We start from the raw sequence: 14,225 nt of genomic DNA on the forward strand, positions 1-14,225 counted from the left end.
GTAGACCCCCAGTGTACATTTTATTACAGCCTCAAAAAATGGTAAATACTTCGCTATCAGGTCCTGAGATTGTATTTGACTGACAATATAAACAAATATAAAATTACATATCCTTAGGTGCCAGTAAATACATGAGATCTGTACCAGACATGATGGACAATCGATTGTTTGAAAATGTCAATAGTAGTGGAACCGGTTGATTAAATAACACCTTTTACAATGATTATAGGAGCAAATTTAATGAAACATATTTTGCACAAGTTAATTTCCATATTTTGCAGATTAAAAAAAAAGAAGTTTGTTTTAGTTTCGAATCAACTTTTTTAAAAGTTAATTCAATTGAATGCTTGACGCCTCTGTGGAGAAGCATCGGGAGCTGCTACAGGTTGCCACAAGTCTCAGTTCTCGCTCAGGTCTGAGTTCTTGCTGCAGAAAGTAGGTTTTGGTAGCATGTCTCACAAGAACACAATACTACATCAGCCTGGCATTGGAAAACTATTCATGGAGTAAATATATCCTTCCAAAAGTTTTTTTTAAATTTACAGTCTGTAAGAATAATTTATAGACATATATATTTATCAATTATTTCAAATGAAGAACATTTGCCGTGTCAAAGAATACTAACGTTTCCTTAATCTTAGCTAACATTAGGACATCAATGTTGCCTGTTTCAAGCCTTAATGGCCGCCCTGTTGTCTATAAAACATAACTATTATTGAGTTTTCATGGCAAATGGACATCTTGAACCCGGTAAAGTCTCCACTGACAACAATACATGTGATCAAAAAAGATGATATTTATTTCATATAAAGTTATTACAAGACTGATTGATGACAAAGCTTTGTTCCAGATTTCACCCACATGCTGACGCCACTTCAACCAACATACCATATTATATGTTGCCACGGGAAAATATATTACATCATACATCATAAATCTTACACAGTAAAATTTTATACACATGGCCATACTACACAAAAAGGCAAGTAAGAATTTTGATATATGTACAAAGTATTTACAAAAAAAAAGATTATTTGGTGTTTACTGGTGTTGGTTTCTAGACTTCGGATCTCCATCTGCGTATAAAATGAATATAGAGGAACATATATGGCGGGGACAATGTGTGTCGGTTCGGGGCTCCAGAAGGCTTTTCACCCCGGTTCTGTTCACATTATCTTTGAACCACAAAAGTCCTCAGCATGCCCTCAGGAGTTCTCCATCATAATGAGGACCCAGCTTCACCTAAATCAAGTCCCAGTCGCTTTGAGAAGATAATCCACATCCTCTGGACTCTCTCAGTGTCACTGAGACAGAACCCCTGCAGGTGCATGTGTTTTTTTTTTTCAGACAGCGGGTCTCTAGGGTTCAGCGTCATGCCAGTTCTCACTGAGCCGGTTCTTCCCCGGCCTCCTCTTGCTCTTGGACTTGTGCTTGTGAAGGAGCTGCGGCGGCGACACGGCCGGCTCCCCGAACTTGTTGTCTGACTCGTTGTGCTGCCTCGAGTACCTCTTGCACTTGCAGGAGGTGACCACGGTGATTTTGTATGTTCTGGCGCTGCCGTCCTGGCACTGCAGCTGGATGCGCTGGGTGCGGGTCTTGTCGTTGACGCATCGCCAGTCCTGGCCGCCGCCCCGGCGACCCCACAGCTTTCGGCCGTAGCTGCCGCCGATCCAGTTTTGGAGCATCTGAGCTGGGAGGCACTCGCCGGCACACACTAGCTCCTTGATGGGGTTGATGCTGGTGCAGTGGCCGTCAGAGATGTACTTCGTGGACCTCAGTTCTCTGCATCCGATTTGGCTTCGCTCTGTGGAAAAAGACCCAAATCAGAGTTGTGAGAGTCTGACAGTGGCACATGATGGAAAACAGATTACAAAAATCCTAAATCATACGGGGCTTGCTGCTAATGGTTAATTTCTGACTATAAAGTGTCTGTGAATAGTGAAAAAAAAGGCTGTAAAAACGTTCACAGCCCAAGGTAGTATCTTCAAAAGTCTCGTTTTGTACGACCAATACTCCGAGAGGCCAAAAATATCCATCTGACAATCGTGTACGAAAAAGAAAAAGCAGCTGAAACAAGTGAACGTTAACTTAAAACAATAAACTAAAATCAGCATTTCCTAATTAAAAAGTTAAAGATTAAGATTAATTGCTATTAGTCAACTAATTGGTTGTAGTTTTGAGAGATTCAGCACTGAATGAGACAACACAATCTCCCACGTCGTGACTTCACGGTGTGATTATAAAGCTTATTATGATGGTAAAGCATCACTGTCCAGCCATTCACTCTGTGCATCACATCGGTTATGAGCCCCATTTGAAGCCTCGGGGAAGCAGCACAACAGCGTTTTGACCTTCCTGCGTCAGAAAGCCTTCATCCTCGCATGTGAAAAAACTTTTCTTTTCTTTTTTTATTGAGCGTGGCAGGGATTTAACAGGAGGTTTCCCTCTGTGCAGCAGCTATACAGCTGTCTGTGTTATTTTGCTGCAGCCCCCCCCCCCTCTCCCATCCCACCACCACTGTAACCCAAGCTCAGGTTCATTCATACGGCTCCATACAGCTCAGTGTTTGATGAATAAACTCCCTCTCCCCTCTCCGTTTCCTTCCTTCACAGTCGGCTGCAGGCGTGGAGCTCAGCGCCAACAATTGTAGGCTTCCTGTTCACCTTCATTTAGCCGCAGCTACTCGTACCTGCAGCCAGGTCAGTGTGTGTTACACTGAGTGCTGCCTCAGCTCACTGTGGTGATGGGAGTCCTAACATATGCCACATCCCTCCTAACTTTAGTGGAGTTACTTTATTTAACACAATTAAATACACTTTTACAACTACAGGGTTCTCGTGTGATACACGCCACCTTTTTTCGGCAAAAGCACGAAATGTTCTTAAATGTTGAGGCATGCCGTGTTTTATCTCTTCTGAAGAATGTGAAAACGTGGTGGCAAGACGATAGGTTTAAGTGTCAGATTAAACGGCGTCTCTCATTTGGATCTTTGAAATGTATGAAATGAAAGACAAAAGCCAGAGCTTGTCATCAAGAGCTCATGCTGCATCCTTAAAACCAAGGAAATCAAATAAAGTAGGAGGTTAAACAAACAAATAAATGGAGCAGCATTCATGGTCTGTTAGTTATGTTTTCTTCATGATCCATACTTCATGAATAAAAGTAGAAGATTGAACCAGAATAATCCATTGTCAAACCCTAGAAATGCCGTATTTAGATATCATATCTGGTTAAAAGGACAAAAAACATATTGTAAAGCACAAAAAGGTTATTGAAAAAAGGTTATTGAAGCACACACACTCACACACACACACACACACACACACACACACACACACACACACACACACACACACACACACACACACACACACACACACACACACACACACAGGAGCGTCAGATTTGATAAAGCGGAGCATCCTCCGGTCCTCACCTCCTCTGTTTGGCGCCCCGCCGGCCGCTGCTCGCCCGCCGGTGCGCGCGCGGTTCAGGGTCACGTTGCTCTGAACCTCCGGCGGCACCGGCGCGGTCACGCGCGAGAACAGCATCTCCGTGGCGTCGTTTCTGAAGCCCTGGCAACTCCTCAAGAGGATGCAGAGCACCACCAAGGAGTGGCACGACTCGCACGCGCTCAGGTGCATGGTTCGGAGAGATGTACGGTCCGACGGGAGGAAGACTGATGCTGGATGAAGAACATGCGAGAGAGACCCGGGGCTTTATACAGACGGTCCGCCTCGCGCTTTGGCAGCTACTCAGGTGCGTCTCTGTTGGGAGGCTGTGATTGGTCACCATACCGGGTACGCTCGTATCATGACCCCGCCCACTGCTTTTATTGTGGAGGGTTTGAGAATTTGATCTTGGATGCTGCGAAGCAAAGGAGGCCTGTCATGATGATGATGACTATCATGATGATGATGGCTATCGTGATGATGATGATGAGTATCATGATGATAATGATGATGATGATGGTGATGGTATTACGTGCCTGAGTAATTAACACATGTTTTTGATGTAATAAATGTTAAATCTTTACTTTGGTGAACTTTGAAGTGATATGTGTACTGTTGGTTTTGATAAACAGACTTATTTGCATTTAGTGACTCCTGCTGTTCCCGGATTGTCATTTCTGGATGTTTTTTTCAGACATTTTTAGATCAGCTGCAGAAGGAAAGAATGGAAGGACGGAAATAAAACTTAACATGTGTGCCATATTTCTCGATGAAATGTGGGTGCACGTGAAAATGCACGTTTTTATAGTATAATAATATAATAACAGTGCATGTTATTTGTATAATGCTCTAACGAGTACTCAGGACACTTTACATTGTAAAGACAAACAATAGACGCAGCAATAAAACAAGAAAGCTGACAATAGTGAAACATAAAAACAGACAGTATCACAGGTTAACAGCAGATGGATTCTTTGCTGTATGGGAGCTAGTGGAGATTTTGGAGTTCCGGGTTTGGTTCCGGAATGTCAGGGTTCTGGAATGTCAGTGTTGGGTTCCAGAATTACTGAGTTCCGGAATGTCCGGGTTTAGGAATGTCAGGGTTCCGTTCCGGAATGACAGGGTACAGAGTAAACATTTTCTATGTTTAATGTGTTGTAATTCAGAAATACAATAAATATCACACACACGCACACACACACACACACGCACAGTCTCCCCTTTTGACTGACGGGTCTGTAGGGTCGCCCATCTCTGACAAAACCCTGATGTGTCGTATCGTTCATCATACTGCTGCTTCCTTTCAATGAGCCAAACACAAACACAGCAGAACTCATGATGATCTATTACTGAGACGTCTGCTGAATTCCCTCTGAAACCCGTAAAAGTCTGCAGCTCTCTGACACCTGTCGTGTCGTCACGGCAACATAATCACAGACACAATTTATTTATTATCAGTTGCTATATTAAGGCTCTGAATGCCATATGAAGGAAATTTTAATAAATGTTTTTTCCGTATTCAGGTGGTTTTGAGTCTCCTCAGCAGGTGAAGCCAGTCTGTCATTACGCTTCCCGGTTTCTGTTATTGTTTCCTCTCTTTTGTTTGTCCTCAAACAGCAGCACCAGAGGCTCCTTCACTCCACTTCCGACAGAAAATAAAAGGGCAACATAGCCAGCTCTTCCCAAAGGACTAGTTACACTTAAACCCCCCGAGCTTCTTAAGGGACCAGGTTGAATGAGCGCGGGGAGGTGAATATGATAGGGCTCCCTCTTCTTGTGCCCTCGGCAGCAGAGAAACTCAGCCGAGGGGACTCGGGAGTCCCCCCTCAACCCTCATGGGAAACGAAAGGTGGCCGGGTTAATAGACATACTGACAAGCAGCGGGATCAGGAAGCACCCACATGCAGCAACGGGAGGTGTGGCGGGGGTCGACCGGAGGGGGAACAAAAGGAATGCATAACACCTGGAACAAAGAAAGAAAGAAAAGGTCACTGCGGTTACAGAGTTTGGAGAACATCCCACAGCGGACGACACACATCGGATGAGAGCTGCATCTCCTCTGCGGTTGTTCCCTGAGAGCGATAAGACAAACACAATGGTACTTTTACCACCGTTAAGGTTTAACACTAATATGCTCACGCTGCATTTATCTGCTATGAATTAGTAGCGTGTTGCAGACGTAACAGTGGTGGAAAGAATCAAAGTACTGTACTTAAAATACATTTTGAGGGATATTTTACTTGAGTATTTGCATTTTTCATTATACTCCAATACTTTTGAAGATGTAAAATGTTATCGTTTCAAATGTTATCGATGCATATAGTATCGTTTGTACTATATGCATCAACAATAATAATTATTTCATATGTACTATTTTTAAATGAGCAGTCTGCTTAATGTATACCTGTACTTTTTTGTACTTAAAGTTTAAGTTGCAATACTTTCAGTACTAAAATGTACAGCTAGTAAGGATGAAGAGTCCATTGCACATTTTTATGAACCACAACGTGAATAACTGAAGCTGCAAGCTAAAGTAAACCGACTTAGTTTCTGTTCATTGTGGTAAAACATTGCCCTCTGCTGGAGATTTGCCTTCTCTGCAGATGAAGGATGCAGGCGTTTAATCACTAATCTGCTTCATATTTATAGAGGAAAACACATGAAAATAGATCACAATCAATGTATTTATTCAAAATAATGGGGGGAGGGTGGGGTAAAAATATATTCAGACAGAAATTTGAAACAGAAAACCGTTGGTGGAGAGGAGGAGGTCCTTCCAGATAACCAGGAGCGCCATCGTGTCCTCCAGTCAGTTGCCTTCTGCAGACGGATGACAGTGCGCCCCTAAAGCTGAGGGGGGTTTCCAGTCACGACACGGAGCGCGTGATTGCAGTGTGCAAAAAACTATTAAAAAACTCCTGAGAAAAAACTGTAAAAGTAGATTTTTCTGGGTGGGACTCGCACTAAATTGGCATTAAAAACGTTGTTATTTGAGTGTAGTGATAATCAGGACATAGGTGGAGTACTCTTGTAAAGTCAGCAGTGATCTCTTGCCCTGGTACATTTGTGAAAGAAAAGTATGAGTAAATTACTAGATTTTGTATAAGTTGGGGACAAAATTACCCTTTAAACCGCATTTCCTTCCATTAGAAACGCACCGGATGACGTGAAGAAGATGACTCAGAGGATATTTTAACATCTGTCAGTATATCCGTGTGCAGATTGTCTAAATCTGCAAAAAAACTCTAGCGAACAAAGAACTTGCCGCAGAGTCTGTAATTTTTTTTCCAGATTTCCTCAGCACCAAACTAATCCTGTGACAGCTGACGAGGCACCTTTGGGTACAATACAACAGCACCTGCTATCCGCTACTTCCGCTTATGTTTTAATGTAAACAAATACAGGCAATATGATGCTTTCAGACCCGTGTGAAAGACTTTACAGCAAAAAAAATAAATCAATATGATCACTTTGATGACAGTCTTTATTTAGCGTGATTAAGTTGTTTGACAGTGTGGACATCATTGGTGTTCAGGACAAACAAAAAGCCTCGTGGGATCCCTCATGTGACTGAAACATCGTGGTCCATTCAGGCGGCACAATAAATGACAGACTATCAAAGCCACACGACTACAATGTTGTGTTCTTGTGCTGCGTAAACAACGATGATCAAAACAAATCCAACATTCTTTGTTGAATGTCACAAAAAACACTTTCCTGAAAGAGGACATCCATGCTCATGATTTGTTGCAAACTAAACCAAAAGGAAAGACAGTAATTCAAAATCATGTTTATGTTTATATTTTTAAAAATATACATTTTTGGTCAATATTGTGCGTCCCTGCCATCCCGCTCACAACCTGCTATGAAGTTACCAGTACAAAACCCCCCCCCCCCCCCAAAAAAACATCCCAATAACAAATCAAGTACGTATCAAACAAACCGCTGCTGCGGTTGGCTACACAGTCACGACTTTCCTGCTCAGGTTGCTACAGTTTCTTAAGGCAGAAATTGCGCTCCATCATCGATGTTAAACCATTAGCTCTTTGCATGCCCCCACTCCCAGAGCGCTCTACTACAAGAAGATCAACTTTTACATACAATAAAATTGTCTGGATTTTTATTTTTTTTTACATATATATATATATAAAAAAAAAGAAAAGAAAAAAAGATGACCGCCCGCCGCGACCACAAACCTTCCTCGTCAGTGTCCCCGCAGCCCTCGACACGGTCTCCGGTGGATAATAAATATGGGTTCTCGTCTCCGGCTGGTCCGTCTTCGTCTGGCTGTCAGTCTCGGTTAGTGCTCTCCGTCGGTGCTGCACGGATGGATGGATTCTGACCCGCTCAGTTCTCTGCAGGTGGGATGGAAGAGGAGTTTGAGATGTCTGAGGGCGGGGCGTCGTTGTTGGCCTCCACCGAGAGCTCCTGCATGGAGCAGCTGGCCTCCTTCACAGCTTCACTCTCCTCTGAAGACAAAGAAGCAACACAGTTAGTCCGACGGGCCGTAATACTGAAACACGTGTGATATGAAGGTGAATGTCGACAGTTCTCATGTTCCGTCATGTTGGTTTCAGGTGAGACTACATCGAACAAATGAAAAGATATTCAGTGCAAAACAGGTTAATTGCAGCCACAGTAAGTTTGAGAACCACTGGTTTAATACATTATGGCCACTAAAGTGAATGTTCAGATGCATGCCGGTTAAAATGTAATCACCTCTTGTCATGTTGCCACTCTTTGGAAGTGAATCTGTGCTTGTGTGTGTACCTTTGCTCTGCTGCATCCTCATCTCGGCCGACTCGGCCTCCTGCTCCTCTCTCTGCTCTTGGAGCGTCTTGCAAACTTTCTTGTGGGTGAACCAGTGCATCTTCTGACAGGCCTGGTCGCAGTAGATCACCTAGTGCAAGTGAAAAAAAAGAGGGGACTGTGAACATGGATTAAGATCATTCAAAAATCACAAACTCGGAAGGAAGAAGTAGCAGAAAGAAAAAGATTATTTATCATATCTGTAAGTATGTTAAAAAAAACAGACACTTCCTAAAACCGAACTTGCCTGAGAATCATCACGTTTTTAAGTTTCCTTCAGCACCAAAATAATCCAAGGTTCGTCTGTACATCATTGGGTTCATTACAAACAGGACCTGCTAATAGCTACTTCTACTTTTAATGGCACCAATTTGCCAAAAATGTTAACCTCCAGCTTACTCACGATTCCTGGTTACTTGGCTCGGTATTAAGCTCCAGATGTTTACATGATGTTTCTTTTCTTTTTTCTCTATATCTGCCACCATATCTCATGATCAACAAGCTCTACTTTAATGTCCCAAAGCTCAGGATCCATTTAATACAGTGTGCCGCCTTTAAAATGTGGGTGACGCTTCTCTCCCTGGCCTGAGACGCCGATCATGAAATGCAACGTTTAACCAGGGACCTTTGTAGGATCTCTACACTCTCGCTGTCTAACAAAAGAAAAAAAGAGCCTGATAGAACATTATCTTTATTGTTCTAAAAGATCTGCATTGACACTCTTTGCACATGAAGAAAAGATGTAAGTTGATACGTCTGGGTCGTTTGGACGCTCACCATTTTGCAGACGGAGCATCTCTTCTCGGCTCCCTTCTCGCCACACGAGGTGCAGAACTCTGCGTCCATGAAGCCGACCTGACCCGTGATGGCCTGAGTCAGCACCGACAGAGCTGTGGGGTCGTTACCCTGCAAGCACAGAAAAGGGATTTCCAGAACATTTACACTGAGATGAGAATAGACGGGAGCAACGTATTTTTCAGAGCCACCGCACGACGCATTAGGGTGCAGCTGAATACTGGTAGATACAATAATGAACTCTCATCCGAACTCACAATCTCCACGGGGGCGATGCTCCGCACCAGCTGCTGCAGCAGAGTGGCGTCGCAATAGGGGAACTTGCGGATGCACTCTCTGAGAAACTTCTCTTGGTACACGGGGAAGCCGTCGCGGTCCCGACCCTTCAGCAAGCTGCAGGACGGGGAAAATCGAGGTGGTCAGCTTTCATAATGGAAATGCAAATCACTTTACAACCATTATCAGGATAAAACATTTAAAAAAACACTTATCAGGTATTTCTCAGTCAAGTTGAAGATTGTATCTGACGAATCTTAGTTAAACAGCTTGATGTTGTCAGTTCGACCAAAAGATCAGCAAATAAAACAAAAAAAGATTATTGTTTATTTAACAGATGTTTATGTAAATAACTATGACTAGGTGCTTCAGTGAAAGATGTTAAATATCACACAAACCTCCATCTTGCTGCAGTGATAAATCAGGTGCGATAAAAGCTGTGATTGAATCCAATGCAGCTTTTTACCACTCTGAAACGGCATCCTAAATATCGGTCTCACCTCTTGACGAGGCCGTCCAGCTTGTCCTCGCGGTCCTTGAGGAAGGACGCGCACTTTCCCAGCACGCAGCTGATGTAGTGCATCTTCATGGCCAGCACCTCGTTCATGTCCTGCTGCTTGATGCACTTCTCACAGATGAGCTCCATCACGCGGCGACATTTCTCCAGGGCCTCCACCTCGGCCACCAGGGGGTTCTCCTTCACTAGCAGCACCATCTGCAAAACACAAGGAACGCTCTACAAATCCACTTGTTTCCAATAAGAAAACACCACCATTGTTGCAGCTTTTCTGCATCGTCTTTTTTGACGTTTTTACAGATAATGTTGAATTATTATTTGATCACTTTTGTGCTCAAATTGACAAACATTCCCTCGTCTTTCCCGATCTTAGCTGCAGACCTCAAGCCAAAAAACAATACATTCATTAAATGGATAGAAGACAGTGAAGTACAATAATATTTCAAACTATTTAGCATCATCAATATTTCCATATAAAATGGTTCACTATAAATTTGTAATCAGGGCTGTCTCATCAAAATGTACAAGATTTTGTATCACGGTGCTATCTAAAGGAGTACTCCACGAATGTAGAACTGTGCTCCTCTAACATTATCAAACTCATGGTCAACAGTTTCAACAAAAAGCTAAAAATCAATGCATTTTCTTTTCTTTTTTTAACAAAAACTGGTGCCTAAATTACCCACAACGCAACTCAACCACTGTCATACTCTGGTGTGTCATGGTAGTAGCCCGCAGCAGAGACCAGCAGCGGGCCGGTTCAGACCCGGCGACGCCGACTCAGATGACATCACTTAAGGCAATTTATTAGTTGTTTTTTTTTGTTTGTTTTTTTTGCTGCTCCTTCTGGAGCCATGAAAGGCTTCACAGTCCCCCTCTCCCAGACTTGATGTGTAAGATCGGTGGAGTTCCCCTTTTTAAGCCGGAACAGAAGAAGGCATTTCTGTTCAAAGCCGTTGGAAGTCAAGTGTTTTGGCCACAAATGGAGCCTCATTTTCAGCCTTTATAAAAAGGTACTATCTGTATGAAAAAAGTTATTATTATTATTATTAACACCACATTTACAATAAAAACCAACATTGTCCGACCTTGACGGGGTTCAGGTTGGTGCTCATGATGACCTTGTGGAGGGGCCCGGCCAGTTTGGGTGGCAGCTTGGGCTCCTTCTCCAAACCCTGGGTCTTGGTGTAATAATCCAGTCGGGCCCGGGAGAAGAAGTTGTTGATCACCGTGACACAGTCGTGTTGCCCTGCAGAGGGAAAAGAAGAGACGGTTCATTTATTTTTTTCTCCCAACATGAATAGACGGCTGTTTGTCACATGTTTTAAATAAGCGGTTTAAATGCAACTCTAGAACGACTGTTTTAAAAAAAAAAAAAAAAAGATCTCAGAAGGGGAAAAGTCTAATGGAACGGTCATTCAAGTCTGAAACTTTATCAAGATCTTTGAAATTCAAACTGTTGACTACCGACTTGGATTGCAGTGCTTCATAAACGTCTGACCGGTTGAACAAGACTTTTCTTTAAATACAATTGGGTTTGATTTAGTCTTTGCATGTTGCGTATCAAGAAGACCCAAACACTGAAAGTTCGTCTTTTTTTGCTGTGTGTTTATGACGATGCTCAACGACAGCGTCACGAACAGCCGTACCGACAAAGGCGGCCATCTGTGCGGCGGTCCTTCCGACGGAGTTGACCACGTCAGTTTCCGCCCCCGCGTCCAACATCATCCACGTGATGTCGGTTTTACCTGCAGCCACGGAGGGAAGAGGAGTCACAACACACAAAGAAACAAAATAAGAGATGATATTTTATTTATTTTTGTATCATATTACTGTGGTGGTCAGTTCCAACCTGACAGGCCGGCAAACATCAGCGCCGTGTAGCCATGCTCGTGTTGGTTGCAGTTCACGTCCGCTCCGTGTTGCAGCAGCAACTTGCACATGTCGGCCTTTCCTTTGTAAGCAGCGTGCATGAGAGGAGTCATCCCGTACTGTGGACCAGACAAACAAAAACAAAAGCCTAAAGACAATTTACATGAAAAAGTTCCGATAAAAAATAAGGTTTAATCATTAATATAAATATGTTTATAAAATCACAAATAAAAACATTGTCAAACACTTAATACTCCCCTTTTCATAATAATTATAATAAAAATGAGTTTAAACTTCATTAATTTGCTAATTTTATTTTGGTTATCTCCGTCTGTGTTGTCCTAATGACTGCACCCTTACCTGTTGTTAAGTCGTCCTGTAAGGTTTAAATATTCGGCTTAATGAAGACCATTATGTTAAATATTATTTGCAAGCATTAAGCCTCACAATTGTTTATCATTAGTCTGCTGATTTTTTTTCTTCAAGTAATCCATTATTTTCATCGTCAACTAAATTCCAGATGAAAATTTCCCATTTTAATGGCTGGCAGCATTTGACAAAAAAAAAAAGAGTAAGATAATCAATTTACATGTTGAAGGATATTATATAAATTATATAAAATAGAAAGACGCAGCAAACCTCAGCTGGAACCAGGGATTTAAATTTGTGCTCATAAAAATGTGTAATTTAGCTTTTGATACTTAAAATGATTATCAACTTTTTTCCTCTGTATTTTTTTGGCATTCTGTCATTTGTTTTAGACATGATGGCATATTCCTCGTCTTGTGCTTGCACAACTTTAGTTTCTGAACAAAACATCGGTTTGAATCACCTGATTGTGACAGGCGGACACAAAGGAGAGACAGAATGGACAAAGGAGTACCTGAAGGACGTCCTCCAAAGCCCTTCAAGTGTGCTGACTCATGTCCTCTTGTCCCACACATATGTCACCGAACAAAGGAAAAGCTTTGCTCAAGGATCTTACCGTGTTCTCTCGCCTACATTTGACACTTATGCACGAACGACTACGTTCACGAGTTACAGACTGAAGCTTGTATTAACAGAAGACTCACTTTGCAAAAGCTGTCAGCTTTAAAAAAAAACATGAGAATGTTACAATAAAACAGAAGCTATGAATACGGTTAAATTAATGTGAGAGTAAAAGTTGTGAGGCATCGTTGCTGTCAGAAGAACCTGGAGATGCATCGCTCCCATCTTCATTTGGTTCAAGTAGCACAGTCCAACCTTGTAAATGGAGTAAAAATCTACCTTGTGGCGCATACAAATACTTTAGATACTACGAGCAGTATAGGTGTTTTTTTTGGTCAAATTGTCATTAAAAAAAACGCAGCAGGTTAATTCCTGTCAAATTCGAGACTTGATCCTTCAGCCTCATGAATAATAATCATCAATGAACATAAACTATAATTACATAAGATTTAACAGCGTGATTAATTTCAGACATAACAGGTTTCCCTCTATTTTCGCCAGCAATTATTTATCTGTGGTGTTTTGTTACATGGTGCAAATAAATAAACCAAAACTAAGGGGAAATTGTTGTGGCATTATGATTATTTCATCCTTGTTTACATGACAGTATGTGTGCTATCTTTTCTGTCCTGGATTTCCGTTTAATCTGCAAAATTGAATGAGCATTGATGGATGAAGCCTGACGACTGCTTCTTTATAATTGCACGTGACAAATACTTGAAACATAAAACGTGGGATTAAATTGAATTAAGGTTTATCATTTAGTGTGCTCGAAGTGACAGACATGCTCTCGTCACCTCATCCAAGCAGTTGACTCGAACATCCTTGCAGCCCAGCAGCCTCGAGGCCTCTTGAACGTTTCCTAAGTGGATACAATTCAGTATTATTGCTTATAAAATACACACTTATATGACTCTACAAGAAAAAACAACAACAGGCACGTGCATACAAGTTAAGTTCACAGCCCTGGGCTTCAAGATAACACACTTAAACTAACCGAGTTAGCTCACGTGGGATATAGTGGTTCGAGAGGGATTAGCTTGAGCGGAGAAGGCTTACCTGCAGTGATAACCACAAACAACTCCAACTCGCTTGGGGACAAGTCTCCCTTCTTCGGTGTAGACATGTCGGTGGTTAATAGGTTGAAATTAGGGTGCAAAGGCGCGGTGTTCCTGGTTAAAAGAAGGTTTTTCGTGTCTCTGGCAGTCTGCTCAAGCTCGGACATGGAGCTAGCTGTTATTTGGATCGTACCACTACGTACGTGTAAGCAGGGGTGTTCATAAAAAAAAACATACTTCTAATTTTAATCCTGGTACCTTTAAAGCAGACATTTTGTAAATAATTAAAATGTAATATACTGAGGAATATATATGCAGGTAAAATCATATTTACTTGCAACAAAGACGCATAAATCATAAACCAGACAACGATGTTTTCGGATAGTACACCCCTGTTCTGTTGCGGACAAAATCAGTTCCACAGAAGTCGAGAGAGTTCATTCAGAAATGTAAGTT

The 14,225-nt window shown here is 42.1% G+C and overlaps 2 protein-coding genes across 3 annotated transcripts; both read right to left on the reverse strand.

Annotated features, from left to right (window-relative positions):
* Positions 1 to 829: 829 nt before the first annotated feature.
* Positions 830 to 3,644, reverse strand: sostdc1a (sclerostin domain containing 1a). Of its 2 annotated transcripts, none has more exons than XM_068570525.1 (2): positions 3,467 to 3,644; positions 830 to 1,825 (listed from the first exon to the last, which is right to left on the reverse strand). In XM_068570525.1, the coding sequence occupies exons 1-2, from the start codon at positions 3,642 to 3,644 to the stop codon at positions 1,359 to 1,361; spliced, it is 645 nt and encodes a 214-aa protein (XP_068426626.1). In that variant the 3' UTR covers positions 830 to 1,358. The 2 variants fall into 2 exon arrangements, with proteins under 2 accessions (XP_068426626.1, XP_068426625.1); XM_068570524.1 differs by having other exon boundaries at positions 830 to 1,804; positions 3,437 to 3,644.
* Positions 3,645 to 6,918: 3,274 nt separating this feature from the next.
* Positions 6,919 to 13,950, reverse strand: ankmy2a (ankyrin repeat and MYND domain containing 2a). The gene is made up of 10 exons (XM_068570064.1): positions 13,771 to 13,950; positions 13,509 to 13,573; positions 11,702 to 11,840; positions 11,499 to 11,597; positions 10,938 to 11,098; positions 9,833 to 10,047; positions 9,314 to 9,449; positions 9,039 to 9,167; positions 8,223 to 8,352; positions 6,919 to 7,921 (listed from the first exon to the last, which is right to left on the reverse strand). Exons 1-10 carry the CDS (start codon positions 13,934 to 13,936, stop codon positions 7,800 to 7,802), a joined length of 1,362 nt encoding a protein of 453 aa, XP_068426165.1. The 5' UTR covers positions 13,937 to 13,950; the 3' UTR covers positions 6,919 to 7,799.
* Positions 13,951 to 14,225: the final 275 nt, after the last annotated feature.

Source organism: Clinocottus analis, unplaced genomic scaffold, assembly GCF_023055335.1.
Source record: "Clinocottus analis isolate CAN_PGR_092001 unplaced genomic scaffold, fCliAna1.0.p SCAF_9, whole genome shotgun sequence".
NCBI lineage: Eukaryota > Metazoa > Chordata > Actinopteri > Perciformes > Cottidae > Clinocottus > Clinocottus analis.